At 39.3% G+C, this 19,400-nt stretch overlaps 1 protein-coding gene across 2 annotated transcripts; it reads left to right on the top strand.

Annotated features, from left to right (window-relative positions):
* Nucleotides 1-636: 636 nt before the first annotated feature.
* kcnk10b (potassium channel, subfamily K, member 10b) lies at nt 637-18,938 on the top strand. Of its 2 annotated transcripts, none has more exons than XM_005477168.2 (7): nt 637-740; nt 4,842-5,257; nt 12,472-12,589; nt 14,257-14,417; nt 14,658-14,850; nt 14,946-15,088; nt 16,841-18,938. In XM_005477168.2, coding segments are annotated over exons 1-7 (1,680 nt in total). In that variant the 5' UTR covers nt 637-739; the 3' UTR covers nt 17,489-18,938. The 2 variants fall into 2 exon arrangements, with proteins under 2 accessions (XP_005477225.1, XP_003442890.1); XM_003442842.5 differs by lacking the exon at nt 637-740 and adding an exon at nt 747-1,350.
* The last annotated feature ends 462 nt before the right edge of the window (nt 18,939-19,400 follow it).

Here is a 19,400-nt window from a genome sequence, read left to right as displayed (position 1 = left end):
GTAAAATGTGGGAAAATACAGTACCACAAATATAAGTTATGATTCAGCTGAGTACGTGTTGGCCACGAGAACATTCTGTCAGCATCATATTGTTAATTCTCTTATTTTCCTTGCATTGTTTGATTTAACTTTTAACCCCTTGCGTCATTTACCAACAAAAGAATATAGTGTGACAGGGAACATATTTTACTGGCACTTGAATTTACTAGAAGTTCAAAGGAGAACTGGTCAATGACTACATTGGACAATAACTTTATTGTAAAGTTATCAATGTTTTTCTGATGCTCAAAGAGCTGATTTTGATCATTTAAGATTGTAAAGACGTCAATTTACAACAATGTATATTTGTTTATTTGCAGTGTATCCACACAATGATCTATTTCGATTTTCACATAAGACCGCATCTTCTTTTATTAAGCGATCCATTTCTGATCTTGTACATGTGTTGCAGGGCGCTTTTACATAACATATAGATAATGAGACAGTTCATTTTCCCCCTGTTTAAACTGTCATCCCGTCAAATCATCAGATTTATAGTATATGATTTAGGGGGGGTCTGACGGAAGTGGTGACCTGCCTGTACCACTGAAGCTCATAAATAATACAGTTTTCCTCACATGCGTGAATGATGTAATGGGTTAACTCTGCCTCTGATTTGGTGATCATCTTTGCGCCATGTGGTCAGACGCTGGTTACGGTAACGATAATAGGATCATCTGGTTTTGGGGGAAAATATAAGAGTGAGTATTGAAAATCGGATTCCACAATGAGAGAAAATGCCTCTGATGCAAAGCTCGATGCATCATTAACAGTGAAGGAAGGTGGAATAGAGCGCTTATTTGAATTGAAGGGAGGGGACAGCATCCTCCCTCGTTGTTCTCGCTGCCGGTGTAACGCGTGCGTAAAGTTGCTAGGTTGGGCCACACTCCGGCTGTGTTTCTGGGCCGGACCATTTGCGTGCGTGCTCTAGTGTGAGTTTGGAAGTGGTTTGGACCGCGGAGTGGTGCCACTGCTCAGTGAAAGGTGCCACACGTATCTCTGTCAGTCTGTCAGGCGAACACCACACGTCCAGGCGAGGTGGAGAAGAAAAAAAAGGAGGGGGTGCAAGAAAGGAAGATAGACAATGCGGTTTTGCGATGCGTTTATTCCTCTGTGCAGTTCACTCCCACTTCGATGAAAAGATGATGTGTCGAAGATAAAGGGGATGAATTTCTTGTGATTTGTCTATTTTTTCCTGTATTTTTGCGACCACGCTGACTGAATTTACCTGCGTTTTCACTGAGCCAAACCTAGAGATGAAATTTCCAATAGAAAACCCGAGAAAACAAGTTAACTGGGACCCAGAACAAGGTTGGTAAATATTGCTGTTTTACTGTGGAATAACTTCAGATATGCAATTAAATAGTACTCTTAATGTCAATAGCCTAACATCTGAATGGAAATACTTGATACACAATCTCATCAGGCTGCATTATTCACAGACTCAGCATACAGAAATTCATATTTATGCTTCTTTTAATTTAATTGAGCGGTCCCTTTATTTGCTTTTGTGATGCAAAATTACCATTCATATACGACAACGCGGCTTTTCTAGTCTGCACTATCTGTCCGCTCAGACGTATAAAGCAACGCTGCTGGATGCGGAGCTCTGGTAGTGGCAGGCTGGCAGAAATAACCAGTGTGAGAGCGGAAGAGGTTTCAAAAGAGAACTAGGCTGTAAAATGTGTCTACTTAAAAATAATGTCGCCATCTAAAAGACATCATTATACTCAAGAATAGAATTTATAAGGATTTCAGACATGCGATTTTTATTTGAAGAGAAATGTTTTATTTTTATTTATTTATTTATTTATTTTTTTAATAATATCATGACTCGTGTACCCTTTACCCTTTCAAAAACATATAAGAGTCGTGCTAAGTCTCCAGTCACTGCTGGAAAGGAATACTGCTTTAAGACACCATGCATGGGTATCGTGTTGATTATTCTGTTTGCGCCTCCCTTAACAAAGGTTTTATTTTGAAATCAGTCACTGCCGGAAGTGTTTGGTGTGCACTGGGATTGATTTAATGTTTGAAATTTGAGGCTCAGCTGCCGAATTAAACGCCTACAACCTGCCCAGTTCCACAGGGCCTAAAGCTAGCCTCAGCCTTTATGTTTAATACCACTAGACTTCTTTTTGTACACTTAACTGTACTTCAGATGTAAATATGATAGATAATGTCATCAAACTCCTCATCTGTATCCACATGCTTTGTTAGTCCATCTCTGTGGTCGACATGAGGGGCATCACTACCTGAGAACATTTCCTCTGCTTTGGCCAGACATACTTGGATCCAAAGGGTGAGGGCTGAGAGGTTGAGATCAGATAAAAAAGAAAAACCACCACTTTCCACTCAAGCCTTATTTAATTTGCAAAAATCAATTCGAAGCTGTTGCATGGTTCAAAAAGGATTTTGCATTAATGGATCAGAGCCTCAGAAAGGTGAAATGCAAACCTTATAGTGCTCACTGCACCTTTGGTTTCAACTGTAGCTGTAAAATATCGATTATAGTTTCATATTCTCTGCTTTGTCTCAGAAGTGCACAAAGTTTACTTTGAAATGCACCAAATGAAGTAAATATATGACATTCAGTCATAGTTCATTTATTTAATTTCACTCACTCACACAATGAGATCAAATGCAATTAAAATCTTAGTTAGATTAGTCATGGACTTGGCCTAGTTTGAAATTCACTAACCAGTAACTGTTCCACTTCATCTCTAAAAAAACATTGCACCAAATATAGCATACGATACTGAGTCTTCCAGCTGATTCACCACCCAGTCTTTTTTTTCTAATACATTTGTGCTCTATTGCAGTCAGCACCTTTAAAGACAGATACTGTAAACCGAAAGTGTTTTTCTCCACCTTAAGCTGACATCACATTGGTGTTATTGATTCAGTCTTTTATATAAGAATTGACTCGGAAGATGAATAGCTCTTGGATCAGGGAACAAGCCACTTCCTGGACATTCTTTGACTCATGGGTCGATGTCTGTGTGTGTGTGTGTGTGTGTGCATGGTCATGCTGTGGGGACCTGAATCTGTTTAAACAGTCACACTACGGGAACAAAAAGTCCCTAATGTGTTAGGTTGAGGTTTAGGCAAGATGGAATAAGTCTCCAGGAAATATTAAAGAAATACATTTCCTCTCCTCTAAAGTCATAAATACTTGATTAAGCATGTGTGCATTGTACTTAGCATATCCTAAAAGTAATATCACCCCATTAACCAAAACAAATACATTTCTCATCCCTACCTTCAAAGGTTACATCACAGACAACAAGCTCCACCCATGGCTCAGAGGCACTCCATGCTTTCCTTTTTTAGAGTAGTGGGGGCGTCAAGGCAGGGGTGAAGTCTAGAGCTCTGAAAAAGCTCATGCAGTGCTTTATATACATTAAGGAAGTAAAAATTTGGCTATCTCCATAGGTGATGTTTGATGGTTGACCTGCTACAGCGCACATGCATTTGTTATGAAACCTCTTTGGAAGACAATAACTGAAAGTGGCACTTATCCCTCACTTACAGTCTATTAGAAAAATTGGATCCTGCTTCCATTCAAAGAGAGTAACTCAATTTTCACCTCTGCCAACATTACTGTAAGGTTTTCATTGGTATGCTTTTTATATATCTGTGTTAGCTTCAGGCTGTCATTCCATCCATCCATGCATCCTTGCATCCATCCATCTTATTAAACATACATCCATATAGGGTCACGTGGGGGCCCAGTTGATATTTGGCTAAAACAGATAGATAAGCATTCACAGTCATGTCTAAAGCCAATTTAGATTATCAACAGAGGAAACCAGAGTACTCGGATAAAACCCACACAGACACAGGAAAAATGTACAAACTTAACACAGGAAGACCCCAGGAAGGTTCCAACCCAAAACTGTTGCAGTATCCAGTCGTCTAACATCCAGCAGAATCATACGACCCATTTAGGCTCAGGGTTATGGTCAAGATTTGATTAACTTCCACTTGTCTTATGTTTTTATTGAGCTTTTCCTGTTTTGAAGACCCAAATGGAAAAACTACAGAAAACTGTAATGGCAAAACCTCTATGAGACTTTATTTACTGTAACATCTTCTACATCCATCCATCCATCCATCCATCCATCCATCCATCCATCCATCCATCCATCCATCCAAGTGTTGTAACAGAGCAGGGTTGAAATCAGATGTTAAAATGAGAGTACAAATTATGATCTGTAAGGCAGATGTGAGGCCCAGTGATTGTGGACTCCATTTCACAAGTGAAATCTGAAATACATTTTATATGAAGAAATTCTCAGGATAACAAGCTGCTGAGATGACAAAGGAGTCTTGCTATGTTTGGCAGAGCTGTAGGCTGGATAACTAGATTTTTTTTCTAATAGCATTTGACTTTGCAAAAAGCCTTTTATTAGCCCAGTGTAGGAGGTATAAAATGTTTTCAAAGCTTCATAAAGGACACATAGGTTTTAAACAGTTGTAATGAAATTATGTTAATGTCTCCACAACACAAAATTCGAAATATAAACCATAAGAAAACCTGAAGGTGAGAGAAAAGGTGAAAATAAGAAAAAGAATCTGTGAACAAATCAACAAATGAAATTTCCAAATGCCTGTTGATTTTTGTAAAAGGTTCTTATTAAAAGAGCCTTTAGCCAGTTATTATAACACATCATAAAAGACCATCAGAGAGACAAACGTGCAGTAAACCACTGGTGTTTCCATCTTTGTAATCTATATTAAAAAAACAAACAACATATGTGTTACAGCAGCCCTTTCTTCCCTCCTACTTTCTTTGCTAGTGGCAGTCCAGACCAACTTGGTCCCTCCCAAAAAGGTCCAGCCTGGCATGGTGAAGTCAACCCTGGTCCAGGCAAGTGTTGCCACCATGCAAAACCCAATGGGCTACGACCCCAAAGCCAGCGGTCACTGTCCACTACCACGTCTGTCCATCTCATCTCGCTCTGCCAGTGTCGTGGCTAGCATGGACACCAACTCTGATGGCTCGACGACGGGGCTCCACTCGGTGATGAAGTGGAAGACGGTGCTGGCGGTGTTCATTGTGGTTGTTCTCTACCTGGTTTGTGGAGGTCTTGCCTTCAGGGCTCTGGAGCAGCCATTTGAGAGCAACCTGAAAACTAGCATCACCCTGGAGAAGGCCTCTTTCCTCGAAAGGCACCCGTGTGTTACTCCCAATGAACTGGACGCCATCATCAAGGTAAGCACTTGAAAGTGGACATGATTGTCTGATGTTTGGTAATTTTCTTGTTTCCTTCTTGCATTTTGGCAGCCTCTGTGCACTTTATTATAGTATCGAGCATTTAGGTAGAGGTAAAAGGATGGGGAGCTGGCGCTATTCCCAGTTGTCGTAGGGCAGGAGGCAGGGTCCCCTGGATGGGAGCAGAGTCAAAAAGGATGACAAAGCATGGTATCCTTTCCGATGGGCCTATCTTGTGATTAGGAAGTAGCTACAATAAGACTGCACAGTGCTCCTTTCTGTCAAATAAAAAGAATGTGGAAGTGCCAAAAACTGCAGTTACTCTAATGGCCACTTAAAGTTGGCTCCAAAAGTCAATCCTCACCGACTCCCATGGTAAAATGCCCAACTTTACAGCATTAGAGAACACATTTATAGCCTGGAACAAAAATAGTTTTGACCTCTGTGGATAATTTCCCTCCATTTTTGCACTGAAGTAAGGAATGTGGAGCCACTTAATTTTATACAATTTAAAAAAAATTTGTGCTTTCAGGGCTTTTTGAGGCACTTTTAATCAAATTATATGTCTGCTGCTTGCTACAGCCTGACCAAGACATTTGTTCTGCCCTTCCCATTGAATGGCAGTTTCCTGAGTAACGGCTGATAACTGATAACGATCAACCCTCCCGTATAAATAAGGTCACTTCTGGCTCAGAAAAAGCAACATAAGAACAGCAGGAAAACTCATGTAAAAACTAATGTAGGAAAAAGTTCAAAAACCCATTTTCATCTTACTAATCTATTTAAATACACTTCATATCTCAGTTACACAAGTGAGGGGAGTGCAGCCATTCACCCACTGAGCTGAAGGCACCCATTTGAGAATTTACACTAAACTTTAGAGAACTTAAAATTTAAAATAGAAACCTAAATGCATTTAGGTTCCTAATAAACACGGATCTTTTAGAACACATAGACCAGTACATGCAGCCTGATATTACATAACAAAAGGCAGCATAATCATTGAGAAGAGGGCAAAAAATGTCTTCACAATGACCTTTATGCTGTATTCACAACAAACAATTTTTATTTAATTGCAGCTCTCTCTAGTTTTCTTGCTGTGTAAAGACAGAGTAATGATAGCAATAAGGCCCATTTTCTCCCATTTTATTTGACAAATAACTAACTTGTATTTGAATAGCTAAAAAACCTTCAATAATAGATGTATTAGTGCGGTATGAAATTCCAGAGTGCAGCTTTAACAACGCCCACATGTTTTAAATAAGGAAACAAGCTCATGGCTGTGACAGCACTGTTATATTTACTGTGAGAAATGTCAAAAAGCAAGTTTTTTTCAATGTTTTCTTTCAATACTGTGTGATGTTGTTCTATTATGACATACAAAAATTGTTAAAAATCTTTAAAGACCCAAGAGAGATTTCAGAAACTTAATATTCCAAACAGTCTCCACAAAATCCCTTCAGTGTCTGCTTTTTCACAGCAATACAGCATCTGCTGTTTAGAAACAGGGTGCCGGTGTTTTACTGGGCACAGCTGTTCGCCCAAAAAACTCGTCTGATAACTCTTAAACCTGCGGCATATGGTCTGACGCTGTCTTTAGAGTGTTCCACATTTTACCAAGCCAGCTTGTGAAACTTTTTATAATTGTGTGCACTATCAAGCAGACCCACAAAACAGAACCATTCCCATCTCATTGAAACTTAACGGCGCATTTTACAATGCATTTTTATGGTGTCAGCCGCTTTATAACACACTATGGCAGCGGTTCACATTGCTCTCTAGCATCACATCCAAAATTATGGATCAAGATTTAAGGTCACTACACCCAGCTGACACTTACAACTGCAAACGGGAGTGGAAAATGATATGAGATGTACGAGTGGGTGAGTGGGAAGTTTGATTTGTGAGGGAGTGGAGCGATGGAAAAAAGCAATCAGTTTGCAGAGAACCTCTAGAAATAAAAGAAAGAAACATTCTGGACCAATCAAAAGAACTGAGTAACACAAGAGCTGAAATACAAACACGAGCGCACAATTAACAGGAATCAAAAGAGACTGAAAATAGTTTTTCTTGGCAATAGAGAGAAAAAAAACAGCCTTTTAGAAATCTTGTGCTTTCCTGTTTTTCGAATGTAGCTTGAAAATACTAAAGACTTGGAAACAACCAAATGGCAATGCTAATGGTGTTTTCCACTTTCCACTAGGATGGCTCCATTAATATCTTCAACACTGCTCCATAGAATACTGGACTGCCTCTCTCCTTCTCCACACCCACCTCTGTTCTTTTCTTCTTCTGCTTCTAGCTTCTTCTTTTATTTCTCTAGCATTGCTCAACCTTTGAGCCACAAAGCTCTATCAAGAGCTTGCAAAAATCAATAACAGTATGTCCTAAGGAGGAGTGTGTGGAAATTAGAACCTTTAGCATGGAGTGCCTGGGGTCCGGAGGGAATCAATTATTCATTACACAGGCCAGCAGGCACACACACCTCCTGCTGCTCAAAGTAAAAGTGCTGGAATCATAGACATGAGATTCTTCTACACAAATCATCTAATTCAGATAGATAAGAAAATGTTTAATGGCATGTCAAGTCATTGATCTGATATAGTTAATTAAGAACAGTGGCAAATTAGTCATGCTCAGTTTGTGTACTTATATGTATAATTATGAGCTTTTTACTGCTTCTGCTCTCCATTCTATCTAGCTTCATAAGTGATCAAAACATAAATTGTACATTTCTGTAAATCAGTAGATATAATGTTGATCTGCTGAGTTGTTATGGGATTCCAATACTAAGTGTAAGCCATGTGTGAAGCTCATATGAACAAATAACACTTTTTTTTCCTGGTGTCTCAAGCAAAAGCCTGGAGGACATGCTGCTTCACAAGTACTCCATCAAAAAGTCTGCCCGGTCCTCTAACAGTTTCCATTATCGGCCTGTGTGTGCTATGTCAAGCCTGTCACTCAGCCGAAGCCTTTCTGCGGGGACACAGCAGCGGTGACTCACTGTTGTCAAACTGTTTGGTGGAGGAGTTGACAGAAAAATGGCAACCTTGGGAAGCATGTGCATGCCTGAGATGGAAGCAGACAGTATATCACGTCGCAAGCTCTTGTTAGGGCACAGCGTGTGTTGATTTAATGTGTGTGAGTGTGTGCCCATGCACGTCTGTTGACCTCCTCATGTCTTCTTCAGTATTTGTGTTGTCCACGCACCCACTGTGCGCCCACGAAGACAGCAGACCTAATTGGCTTTCCTGTTGCTGTTTTGATGACTCACACTATGGCACGATGTGAAGCCGCGCTGTTACTGACACCAGTCAGGTCTCATTTATTGATGAGTCACTTATTTAAAATAAACTTTTGTATTCACCGAGCTACCTGCAGTAGAATCTACGTCAGGACATGCTGCCATCTCCGTCATGATCTTATATAGCACAAATTGTGCTTTTCCGGAAAACGTCAACATACTTGATCAAATGCGAAATCAAAATGCTCCACTGACTAGTGAAGGCTAAGCTCTTTAGATGGCTGCACTGAAAAAGAAAGGCAAAAAAGATTCATTTCTACTCATTTCCATTTCAGTTTTTCCTTGAAAATACCTCCACAGCTTAACACTGGGCTTTTAAGCATAAATAATAAACTTTTTAAAAATTTTTTTTCAGTATTATATTGCTATTTTCATTTGAATCTGATCACTTGTTCCACATCAAAAGTCAATCATAAAAACCAGCCATATACGACCATTCTGTGAGGACGTAATGAAAATCACATGATATTTTGCACAATGCTATTATTCATTTAACATAATCTAAAAAAGTGCATTTAAATTAATTAATTGTGAAAAAGTGTGAGCACATCTATAAAAGCAGAGGTTTTGGTATTTTGCTTATGTGGAGCATTCTGATGTGTGTGCATTCAGGATTAAAGACGTCAGCAATGATCTTAGAGACCAATTGTTACTGCCCATCAAGGGCATTTCCAAACAATCTGACATCCATCATTCCACAGTGACAAAGATTATTCATAGGTGGAAAGCTTTCAGGATAGTTCCAAAGTTTCTGAGGAGTGGAAATCACAGCAAATTCACAAGTTTAAACAATGAGTCAACAGGCCCGAAGTTAGCAGGTGAAATGTTGCATCTGAACAAATAACAACATGATTTTGGAACAATGTGCTTTGAACAGACATGCACAATGCCCCATTTGGCAAAAACGAAACACAGCAAATCAGGACACCTCATGCCAACTGTTAAGCACGGTAGTGGAGGCGTGATGATTTGGACTTGTTTTGCAGCCACAGGATCTGGGCACCTTATAGTCAGTGAGTCAAACCTGCATATATCAATTCTAGAGTTAAATGTGAGGCCATCTGTCAAGATTGGCCAAAACTGGGTCATGCAACAAGATTTGATCACAAGCACAGCAACAAAACTACAACAGAACTGCTAAAAAGAGAAAGAGTCAAGGTGTTGCAATGGACTGAAGTGCTGTGGTGGGACCTTAAGAGGGCTATGCATAAAGGCACACCTGCAAATTTCAATGAACTGAAGTAATGTTCAAAGTATATGTATCCCAAAATTCCTCCACAATGATGTGCGAGACTGATAATGATTACTGAAAAGGATTAATCAAGTTACTGGTGCTAAAGGTTCTGTAACCTGCTGAATCACTAGGTGTAATTAGTTTAAATCCATTGTTTCTGTATTTCGGCTTAGTTGTTAAAAAAATATGGTTATTATATATCATGTGATGCTGTTCATCTGAGCTTGAACTAAAATAATTTTAGGACCTGGTAAGGACCAGATGATTTTATATTATTATTACACCCTGATACGTAACCTTAGGAAGAGACCGTGCACTTTCTTTTTACCATGATTGTATATGATGGACCTCAGTGTCCTTCATTGCAACAAGCATTAAGTCTTCAAGGGGGTTAGGTTAAAGCTTTAGATATTAGTAATGCTGAAAGTGCTGCAGAGGACAGTGCTTGGCAATGTATCACAAAGAGGTTGGGTGAAGGATAGAGCAAGGCACCGTGCTGGCAGGATCACCGCTGTCCCCCGCTGTGGGGTAGAAAGGCACACTGCAAGGATAAAAATCTGCAGTGAGTGTGTTTGCTCTGTAATGATCCTGCACTGAAGAAACAGAAAACACATTAGCCACAAGCACTCCTGAGCACTCTGTAGTGATTCTTCGGTGAAATCAAAATAGAAAGGAGCACGAGGCGTGAAACGAAAACACCATTTGTCTTGCTAATTAATGTGCTGCAACACAACACAAGTCACCATCCTCATGGCTCCAAAGTGCATGTGCAAAAGGAGGATTTTTCTCTCATGAAGCATGAACATGGCTGAGAAACAGGCAAGTGCCAAAAATAGATCTCCTCATACAGTATTCAGATACATTGTGTGGCTATTTATAGCTCTCCCTTGACTCCAGAATTAGGTTATTTGGGGTTTATTATATAATTACCACTTTGATATTGCCCCCATAAAGCAGCTATGAAGTAACATAACTGAAACTGCCTAATTATAGATACAAAAAATCCGTCTCATTAGGGAGAGAGGGGACTGATGGAGCTGAGGTAATCACATGTAAGATTCTGAATAGGCATGTGCAGCGATGTGTTTAGTCTCTGCTGTAAAATGCGTGTCACGGCAGGTTCATACATATTTTATTATACCGCTCTGCACTCTCTGAAAGGTTATCTCACATCTCACTGTATAAAATAGGGGCTGCTCTGTGCGACTTTCATGTCAGCAGAAGTTTGAGCCTAAAGATAAAGAACTATAAATGCTTGTGTAGAGAACACAGCATGCCCATAAACAGAAAAAGTAGAAAGATCAAATGATAGTCAATTAACTTTTCATGGCAGCATAATGGAGCACAGAAGGCAATCAATGAAAATAATGAAGCAGTAAATGTTTTCCCTCCACTAGACAAACTAGTCGATGGAACGCAGAAAAAAGGCTGACGTTAACGAACAACAGGGAAACAGCAGTGTTTGGGCTGCAAGTGAGAGTCTGTGTGGATTTGGTCCATGTGAACTGTGAAAACATGGAAACTGGGTGTGTGGAGAAACAGCTCCTCGAAGAAAGCCAGACACTGAACAGTTTAAACGCATCCTGTGGTCGGATCAACTTGATGTGCACACGATTAGTAATTCGAAAGGCTCACAAGAGCTTTTACTTAATTTTCACTGCCTTTCTCTCATTTTAAAAAACAAACAAGTCTTTTTTAAACTCACAAGCCAAAGATGATCAAGAGGAGATTAAAAAAAGAGCAATTATACATGTTTATTGCAGTGCTTAATTATCGAGTTTCCAATTACAGTTCACAACAGTCAGAAAACAGTAGCTCAACACAATATGAGTCTGAACTGAACTACAACAGTGATCAGCTGATTTAATTAACTGTAACTCAATCCACAGCCTCAAGGCCAGGGATGTGTCCAGAATTTCTTCATAGGGGTGGCCATATGGGCACCACCAAAAATCATGTGGTGGCACACCAAAAGCAAAACAGTGCAGGAGTGCAGCGGAGGCGAGGGGGTGATGACTAGAAATTGTGAGGGACCTACAAAGTGACACAATATGAATGACAAAAATCATATATACAGGAATAAATAAATTAAAGTTAATGTTTCAGCTCATTGTAGGGTGTCTTCCTCTCTCTTGTGCTCACATTTGTTAAAATTATTACCAATAGTGCCCCCCCGGACCCCCCTTGGTAGCGCCCCTGCTCGTGCCATGGATATAGAATGATTCAGACCTCATTTAACTTGCATTCCCTTCCTCTATTGTTCGGAGCCTTTTTTCTTTGTATTCAGGTGGTGACCTTCTGGGCTGATGTTGGAGATCGTTGCACTGGATCTAATCTCAGTTTCCTCACGAGTGTTACGCAATCAATTGCAATACATAAAGGCACTTGTAACAGAAACAATAGTAGGACGTTGTTACTCACTCTGTTCACACCATTGGGGCTGTGTATAGTGAAATCAAAGCAGCCATGTGTTTGTTGTGTTGTCATCAGCTGAGCTGGCATACAGTCATAACCTTGATTCGCTTAGTTTGTAAAAGCGCAGCGGCAAAACAGGAGCCAGCTGCTATTAAGCATCTTGGCATGACTTTCACTAATTATGTTGAAGTACACTTTTCAGTTTTAAGCAATTTTAAATACTTTTAATCCATATCTTTTCTATATTTCCCTACTTTCCAGCATGCTATAGATTCTGTGAGTGGAGGAGTGAGGCCTACTGGAGACACGTTGTACAATTCCAGTCACTGGGACCTGGGGAGTGCCTTCTTCTTCGCTGGGACTGTCATTACAACTATCGGTAAAGCTATTAGATAATGCTATTTTTATTACTCTAAAACACGATGAACCTGGTATTGCTGACAGTCCATGCAATTTTCATTGTACCTGTGAACCATCAAAATTCATTTTGAACTCACCATCCTTCATTAACTTTATATTAGGAGAATGAATTTTAACAATCTAAGAATAATGTAGACTGAGGCGAACCTCAAATCTCATAAAAAATACATGCACAAGCTACTCTCAAAAGCACAGTCTTCATTTATACAGCGCGAACAGATGTAAGAGGATGTACGAGAAGGAAAGGTTTGTAGTAGTGAGGACGACTAAATGGCATCAATGTTAAGCTTTGCCATTTTTAAGTATATATGAGAGAGAGGGAGTCCCATTCATTAGAATTCAGTCTGATGTCATTTTATTGAAGATGTACATGAGACCTGACTCATTATTCAGTGTATGATGAAGACACTGTTGAGTTTTTTCTCTAAATTGTCTCATTTTGCCCTTTCTTGCTTTTTAAAGAGAAACAGTAAGTTGTGACTCACTGAAATTCTTTTTAAAATGAAAGTAAAAAGACTTTGGGTACCTGGCTTTGATCAGATGGAACCTTTTGATATACAATCACAAAATCAAAGCTGAGGCGCTACTGTTTGTATTCCCTCTATCAGCATGTCCCTGACCTCCTTAATGGTGTAGTCTAGAAATTTAATTAACCTGGTAGCTTGCTTCATTTAATCTAGTGCACAAATAGAAGATCAACACAAATATCACCACATAGAACTCCCCTCCATTTAAAAAAAAAAGCAAATTATATGTATTTTTATTTAAGAGAAAAAGAAAATATTTGAGAAGACCTTCAAAGATAGCAGGATACGATCAACATTAATTAGACATTCTACAGAAACAAAAACAGGGAGGCTTTAACTCTACAGAAAAACAGGAAAATATTGAAGCCTCCTTAAGGACACCATCTTTTTCCTTTTATCTATTATGTCCAGTGGCTCGAGAAATTGAAGACACTCATTTTAAAATTATATGAGCAATATATATACTGTTAATGTGTTTCTCTTAAAGAGATTGAAATTTGAAGTAGATCCTTACATGCTTTCTTTTTCTGATGAATTGACTCCATTTTTTTTTTTACCAATATACTTTTTTTCACTAATATACCAATATTTTCTGATCCAATATCCACAATTAGAAGTAAAAAGCAATGAGAGGTGGCTTAATACTTTTGCACAGTACTGTATGTTGTCCAACATGTGTAAACATATTACTTCTCTCAGTAAAGATAGCATATTCTACACAAAGAATATAGGTATCATGCTAATATTCTGCATTTCAGCAGGTTAAAACAGGAGATAGTGATTTGTGTCTCCTGCCTCACTAACGCTCCTCAAGCTCCTTCCTTTTACCTCCTTGTATCATAGTATGTCATTATTAATTCAATTTTCTTTAAGGGGAATCTAATTATTGCCTTACTTACCTTAAGCCCTGCTCCTGGAACTGAAAGGTATTACATAAGGGCTTCAATTGATTATGTTGCATAAGGAGGTCTTGATTGTCTTCTGCTTCTCATCTTACCACTCACTCTTCTCAGCCCTGCTTTGTTTTTTGACCTTCCTGTCCCGTTTCTTCATTTCTTCTCCCCTCCTCCTCCTCGTTCTGCTTTCAATTGTTCAACAGGTTACGGAAACATAGCTCCGAGCACGGAAGGCGGGAAAATCTTTTGCATCCTTTATGCCATATTTGGCATCCCTCTCTTTGGCTTCTTGTTGGCGGGGATCGGAGACCAGCTGGGGACCATCTTTGTAAAAAGCGTCTTGAAAGTTGAAAAGATATTCAGGGTGAGATACATGTAACACATTGTGATGTTTTCTTCTTTACTGGCTGTGTAAAAAAATCAAATATGCAGATATCATTCTAACATTTAGCTGCATTTTGATTCTAACCCTAATGGCATATATGTAATTGTGTCTTCTTTTTTGTTTGTGAGCCATGTTTCATTGCTTTTTGTGGCTCACACTGTCACTCTTACATCATCTTTTTAATTGCTTATATTGGTTCTAAACTCCTGTTCTTTTCAGCAAAAACACAAGCAGATTAGCCAGACGAAGATAAGGGTCACATCCGTTATCCTGTTCATCCTGGCTGGCTGCATTGTCTTTGTCACCATCCCTGCTGTCATCTTCAAACACATTGAGGGCTGGACCACACTGGATGCCATCTACTTTGTCGTGATCACGCTCACTACAGTGGGAATAGGAGACTACGTGGCAGGTAGAGCTACGCTGCAAAATTCGGACACAGTAAGCTGTTCTGTTGAAGTTTTGGGCTTAATTTCTGACCATAACGACATTTGCCTTCCTCTTCAGGTGGAAATCGCAAGATCGAGTACATGAAGTGGTACAAGCCTCTGGTGTGGTTCTGGATCCTCATAGGTTTAGCGTACTTTGCAGCCGTCCTCAGCATGATCGGAGACTGGCTTCGAGTGCTGTCTAAAAAGACCAAAGAGGAGGTAAGTCTTCTATATGTATTATTTTACAACTCTACTCTGGATCTGAAGGTTCAGAGGCAGCATCTTATATGTTATAATTATTAAAATATCTATAGTGAGTTAAAAATGATCTGTGGTTTGTGTCTCAATTTTTTTATTTTTTGGATCTCACTACAGTGCTGCAGTATTCAGAATTAAAAGCATTCTTATTTTTCTTGTATTGTCTTGTGCTTCCATCTCTTAAAGGCCTCAGTCGCACAGGCTTAGAGACCAGGTGGCATCCCCCTGGCATAGCAGTGTTTCACTATGGAAAAATATGTATTTCCCCAAGCGGTTGGTAATGTTTGCTGGAGGTTGCTGAGTGTCGCTAATTAAAATCTGTTACAAAGAGGGGGCTGCACCACCTTGTGATTTCTTTGGTTGATTTCAGATTTCCACCAACATCTGTAATTTTGCAAACCCTCGCCATTTACTCTCTGAGCTGTAGCGAGACTGTAAAAAGTGTGATGGACACTGGAAACAGAGACTATTTGCCTTCAATGTTAAAAAGATATAAAACAACACATTTCAGAGAGACATTTCAGAAAGACTTTGAAGGCAGATGCTTTCTCTTTTCAGTATGTCTTCCACTTTTCAGTTTCACCACTGCTTGGCGAGTAGTTTACAAGTATTTGCAAATGACTCAGCAAACTACTTGTCACCAAAGCAATCACAAAGTGGTTTGCCATGCAGCATCGTTTGGCTGTTTGCAAATGTTTTCACTCTATCAACTTCCAGCAACCTCCAGCAACCAACAAGTGGATATGCATGTTTCCCTAGTGACCTTTCTCTTTAAAAGCATCTCGTCTTTTCATGAACATTTAAGCAAATCAATATTAACCTGATACCAGCTGGGTGTAAGAGTAAAAAGAATAATTGGAAATGATGCATTTAAAGCAAGGCAATGAAAATGGGGCATAGTTCAATTCAGTCTAACATTCATGAGTGCAGTCTTTTAGACAGTGGCTTTTCTTTAATATTTCCAAATCAAGGCTGGTATTGGTAAATGTAAGATCCTCCTTACTAATGGCTACAAAGCTATAACTTAGCACAACACAGGTTTCAAATATTAAGTAAAAGCAACACACAAACTTAGTAATTAATGACTACTACATCACAGACCTGATGAGGGTTAAACACTTTTGCTAGAGCGTACATTTATTACATTACTAAACTTTTGTGTTAAACCGAAAACAGGCTATTGCCAAGTTAGTAATGAAAGAACCTTTTGTGATATATTGGAAGAGTTCACGCTCAGCAGTGAAGCTCCCGGACAGCTTAATGTTTAATCAATAAATTATTGGCTTTAGAATTATTTTGATGGGTACGTGTTCTCTCTCAACAGTATGCTGGCTCTCTGAAATGAATGAAACACTCCTCAAAACTTTGAGAATCCCTGATTCAGGGATCGTGTAATTGATCAAAAATGGCATCAATATCTCACCTGAACTTTTGCCACATTAAATATAAGTATCCAGCAGTGCAGTGGTGTATATATATATGACAGAAAATAAAGAATAGCATAATAGGGGCTCTTTAGAATAGCAAATACAGTTGAAAGTGGCAGGGAGCACATTTGTTTTGTGACCACTTTTGTAATTATGAAATTACGTTTTCTTTGTATCAGTAGTAGATGTTATATGGTGCTATATTGAATGTTATATATGGGATACTGTTGCTAATCTGTATATTATCCTTTAATTGTTGCTTTGTTTCCATATTCACATTTCATAGGTTGGGGAGTTTAAAGCTCATGCTGCTGAATGGAAGGCAAATGTCCGAGCAGAGTTTCGTGAAACTCGACGGCGTCTGAGTGTTGAGATCCATGACAAGCTCCAGCGGGCAGCCACCATCCGTAGCATGGAGCGCCGTCAGCTTGGCCTAGAGCAGCGAGCTCACTCCCTTGACATGTTGTCACCAGAGAAACGGGCTATGTTCGCCAGTCTGGATGCTAGCCGCTTCAAGACGTCCTCCCAAGAGAGCATCGACAGCAAACTGAACAACCTGAGGCTGAAGGGGGCGTGCGAGCCGTACGATCATCAGGGAAACGAGCAAACGCAAGAGACCGCATCATCTTCAGAGGAAAATCTCTTCAACCTACGATTCGGATCCCTCAGCAAGCTGGCCAGGCGCAACAAGAACCGTGACTTGCGGAGGAACATACCTGAAGATGTTCGGCGGGCAAGTTTAAGCATAAACAATGGTAGCGCCATGCTTGGGGAGGAGAGAACGGAGGAAGAAGAAGATGGTGAGCCAGATGAGGAAAACAAAGAAAGAAAAGAGGGAAACACCAGTCTGACAAACCTCTCACAGTACACAATGGAGCGCTCAAAGTTGAATGGGTTCACACCGGCACTGGCCAAAGACAGTGAGAATAATTAAGTATTGAATGCACAAACACTTCATCTACATACAAGGAGTGTTGAGACAGGAAGAGTGAAAGATACTCAGACTGGGAGAGTGCACAGTCCTTTGAGATGTCAAGAAATGTGCCTTTCTGTTTCCTATGCTTAGATTGGAACTGCTCCCAAGAAGTCAGTCATCATGCCATAGCTATGGGAAGAAAATGTGTTGCCAAAAATGAATAAAACTAAAGGTGCAGAAGAGGGTGTAGTAGAAATACCTCATTGAGATGTTGCTGTAAAATAGGCTACTTAAGAACTTTAATTTCTACAGGAGCAGTATTGAACAGCTCTGTTGTTTTTTTTTTAGCCCTCAAGGCTCTTCTTCCATCTGTTCATGCTGAATCTTATTTTTTTAACAATGTGGGCAGGACCGCTTGAGAGCTAGATTCATGCCATTCATCTCAGTAATATTATTGATCTATGGGTTGTCATCTCATTCTCTAGGGTCTATTTTTAGCCCAGCAGCATGCTACAAAGTGACTTAAATATTTATCGAACAGAGGAGAGTAGGTTGTATTTTTGCTGGATCAACAGGCCGTATTTACCTAGATGACATGTAGAACTGTTGCTACATTATGTTTGGCTTTGAAAATGTAGCCTGATGCGAAAAACTACAATATGTTAAGAGCTTGAAAAAACAATCTGAAGTGCATGGTACCAACCATAACCATTCATTGCTGGCATAAACTAACTGGAAAGCTTGAATCTGCAGCTATCATAATGAGCGAAATACACTTCTTTCATTACTACTCTTCTCTCAACAGAGAAAAAATGTGTCTCGGTAATGATTGTTACCATTTTCTGAATTGTGAATCAACACAGACAAACATACACAAACACAGACTGTCGGTAATGTAAAACACAACTGCATTTTTTTAATGACATTCAAATGATCACAAACACGTTGAGAGTGTTTGGATGCATTTTAATTGATGAATGTGATGCTGTTAATTTGTATTCACCAAGCATGTTTACATCTATGTTTACTTCTTTTTTTTAATCACCCAAGTTGTATTTTTCATTGAACTGTAAAATATACTGAACATGTTTCTTTTTTGTATTGCTTTTTTAACAACACAACTCACAAAGCATCTTGACACTGCTGTATGCGGACTGGGGCATTTCTTAAAATGTTAGTCCATTTTCACTTGATTTGTATTTTGCAAACATTTACTGACACTCAAAAACAGCTTTAAATTTTACAGGATTAAATGTACAACTGTTGTACTTTGCATGCATTCCTCGAGGTGAACATTACACACACACACACATGGATTGTTCCAGTAGCCTGCTTATCTGATAGCATTAACCTTTCCATGACCCTAACCTGTGACACACTGAGCGGCTGTTTGTTGTGTACAGTTTATTTTTGTCACATTAAATGTAGTGAGTGCCTTTTTTAAACAGAATAAATGAACAAAACATAAGAGGTATATTCATTCTGTAAGTACTCACAGAAAATGAATGCAGTATCGACAAAATTTGGACTAAGATAACTAGAACCTGACCAATTTATTAATGGGCCAGTATTATATACAATATATAATGGCATCTTTTATTTCCTTTCAAAAAAAGGAAATAAAAGATCAGAGAAACACCCTTCAACCATGTCGCGAGTGTTGACATTGCGTAATGTGTCCACCAGAGGGCACTCTGTAACTTCCCTTATGACAAAGCAACATGTTTGGAAGGCAACAACCATGTGATCCGAGCAGAGCTGGATGTAAGTAAATAAATATTTTAGATGATATCAGATTTTCACATCAACAAATATCAGTATTGGTCTTAAAGATCCTAGATCGGTCAGGCTCTGGATTAAAGGTAGCCGTATAAACATATAATTCAGTCGTTCTTCTTCTCTACAGTTAATAAAGCTTGCTTTAAAGGTT

Source organism: Oreochromis niloticus, linkage group LG19 (genome assembly GCF_001858045.2).
Source record: "Oreochromis niloticus isolate F11D_XX linkage group LG19, O_niloticus_UMD_NMBU, whole genome shotgun sequence".
In the NCBI taxonomy this organism is placed as follows: domain Eukaryota; kingdom Metazoa; phylum Chordata; class Actinopteri; order Cichliformes; family Cichlidae; genus Oreochromis; species Oreochromis niloticus.
This window is presented reverse-complemented; position numbering and strand designations above follow the sequence as displayed.

What these genes read in the sequence shown, in the direction of transcription:
- kcnk10b (XM_003442842.5), top strand. Translation starts at nt 1,296, where the DNA reads ATGAAATTTCCAATAGAAAACCCGAGAAAACAAGTTAACTGGGACCCA. An exon ending in TAACTGGGACCCAGAACAAG is followed by an intron (nt 1,351 to 4,841) that starts GTTGGTAAATAT and finishes TTTCTTTGCTAG; the next exon opens with TGGCAGTCCAGACCAACTTG. An exon ending in AAGTTGAAAAGATATTCAGG is followed by an intron (nt 14,418 to 14,657) that starts GTGAGATACATG and finishes TGTTCTTTTCAG; the next exon opens with CAAAAACACAAGCAGATTAG.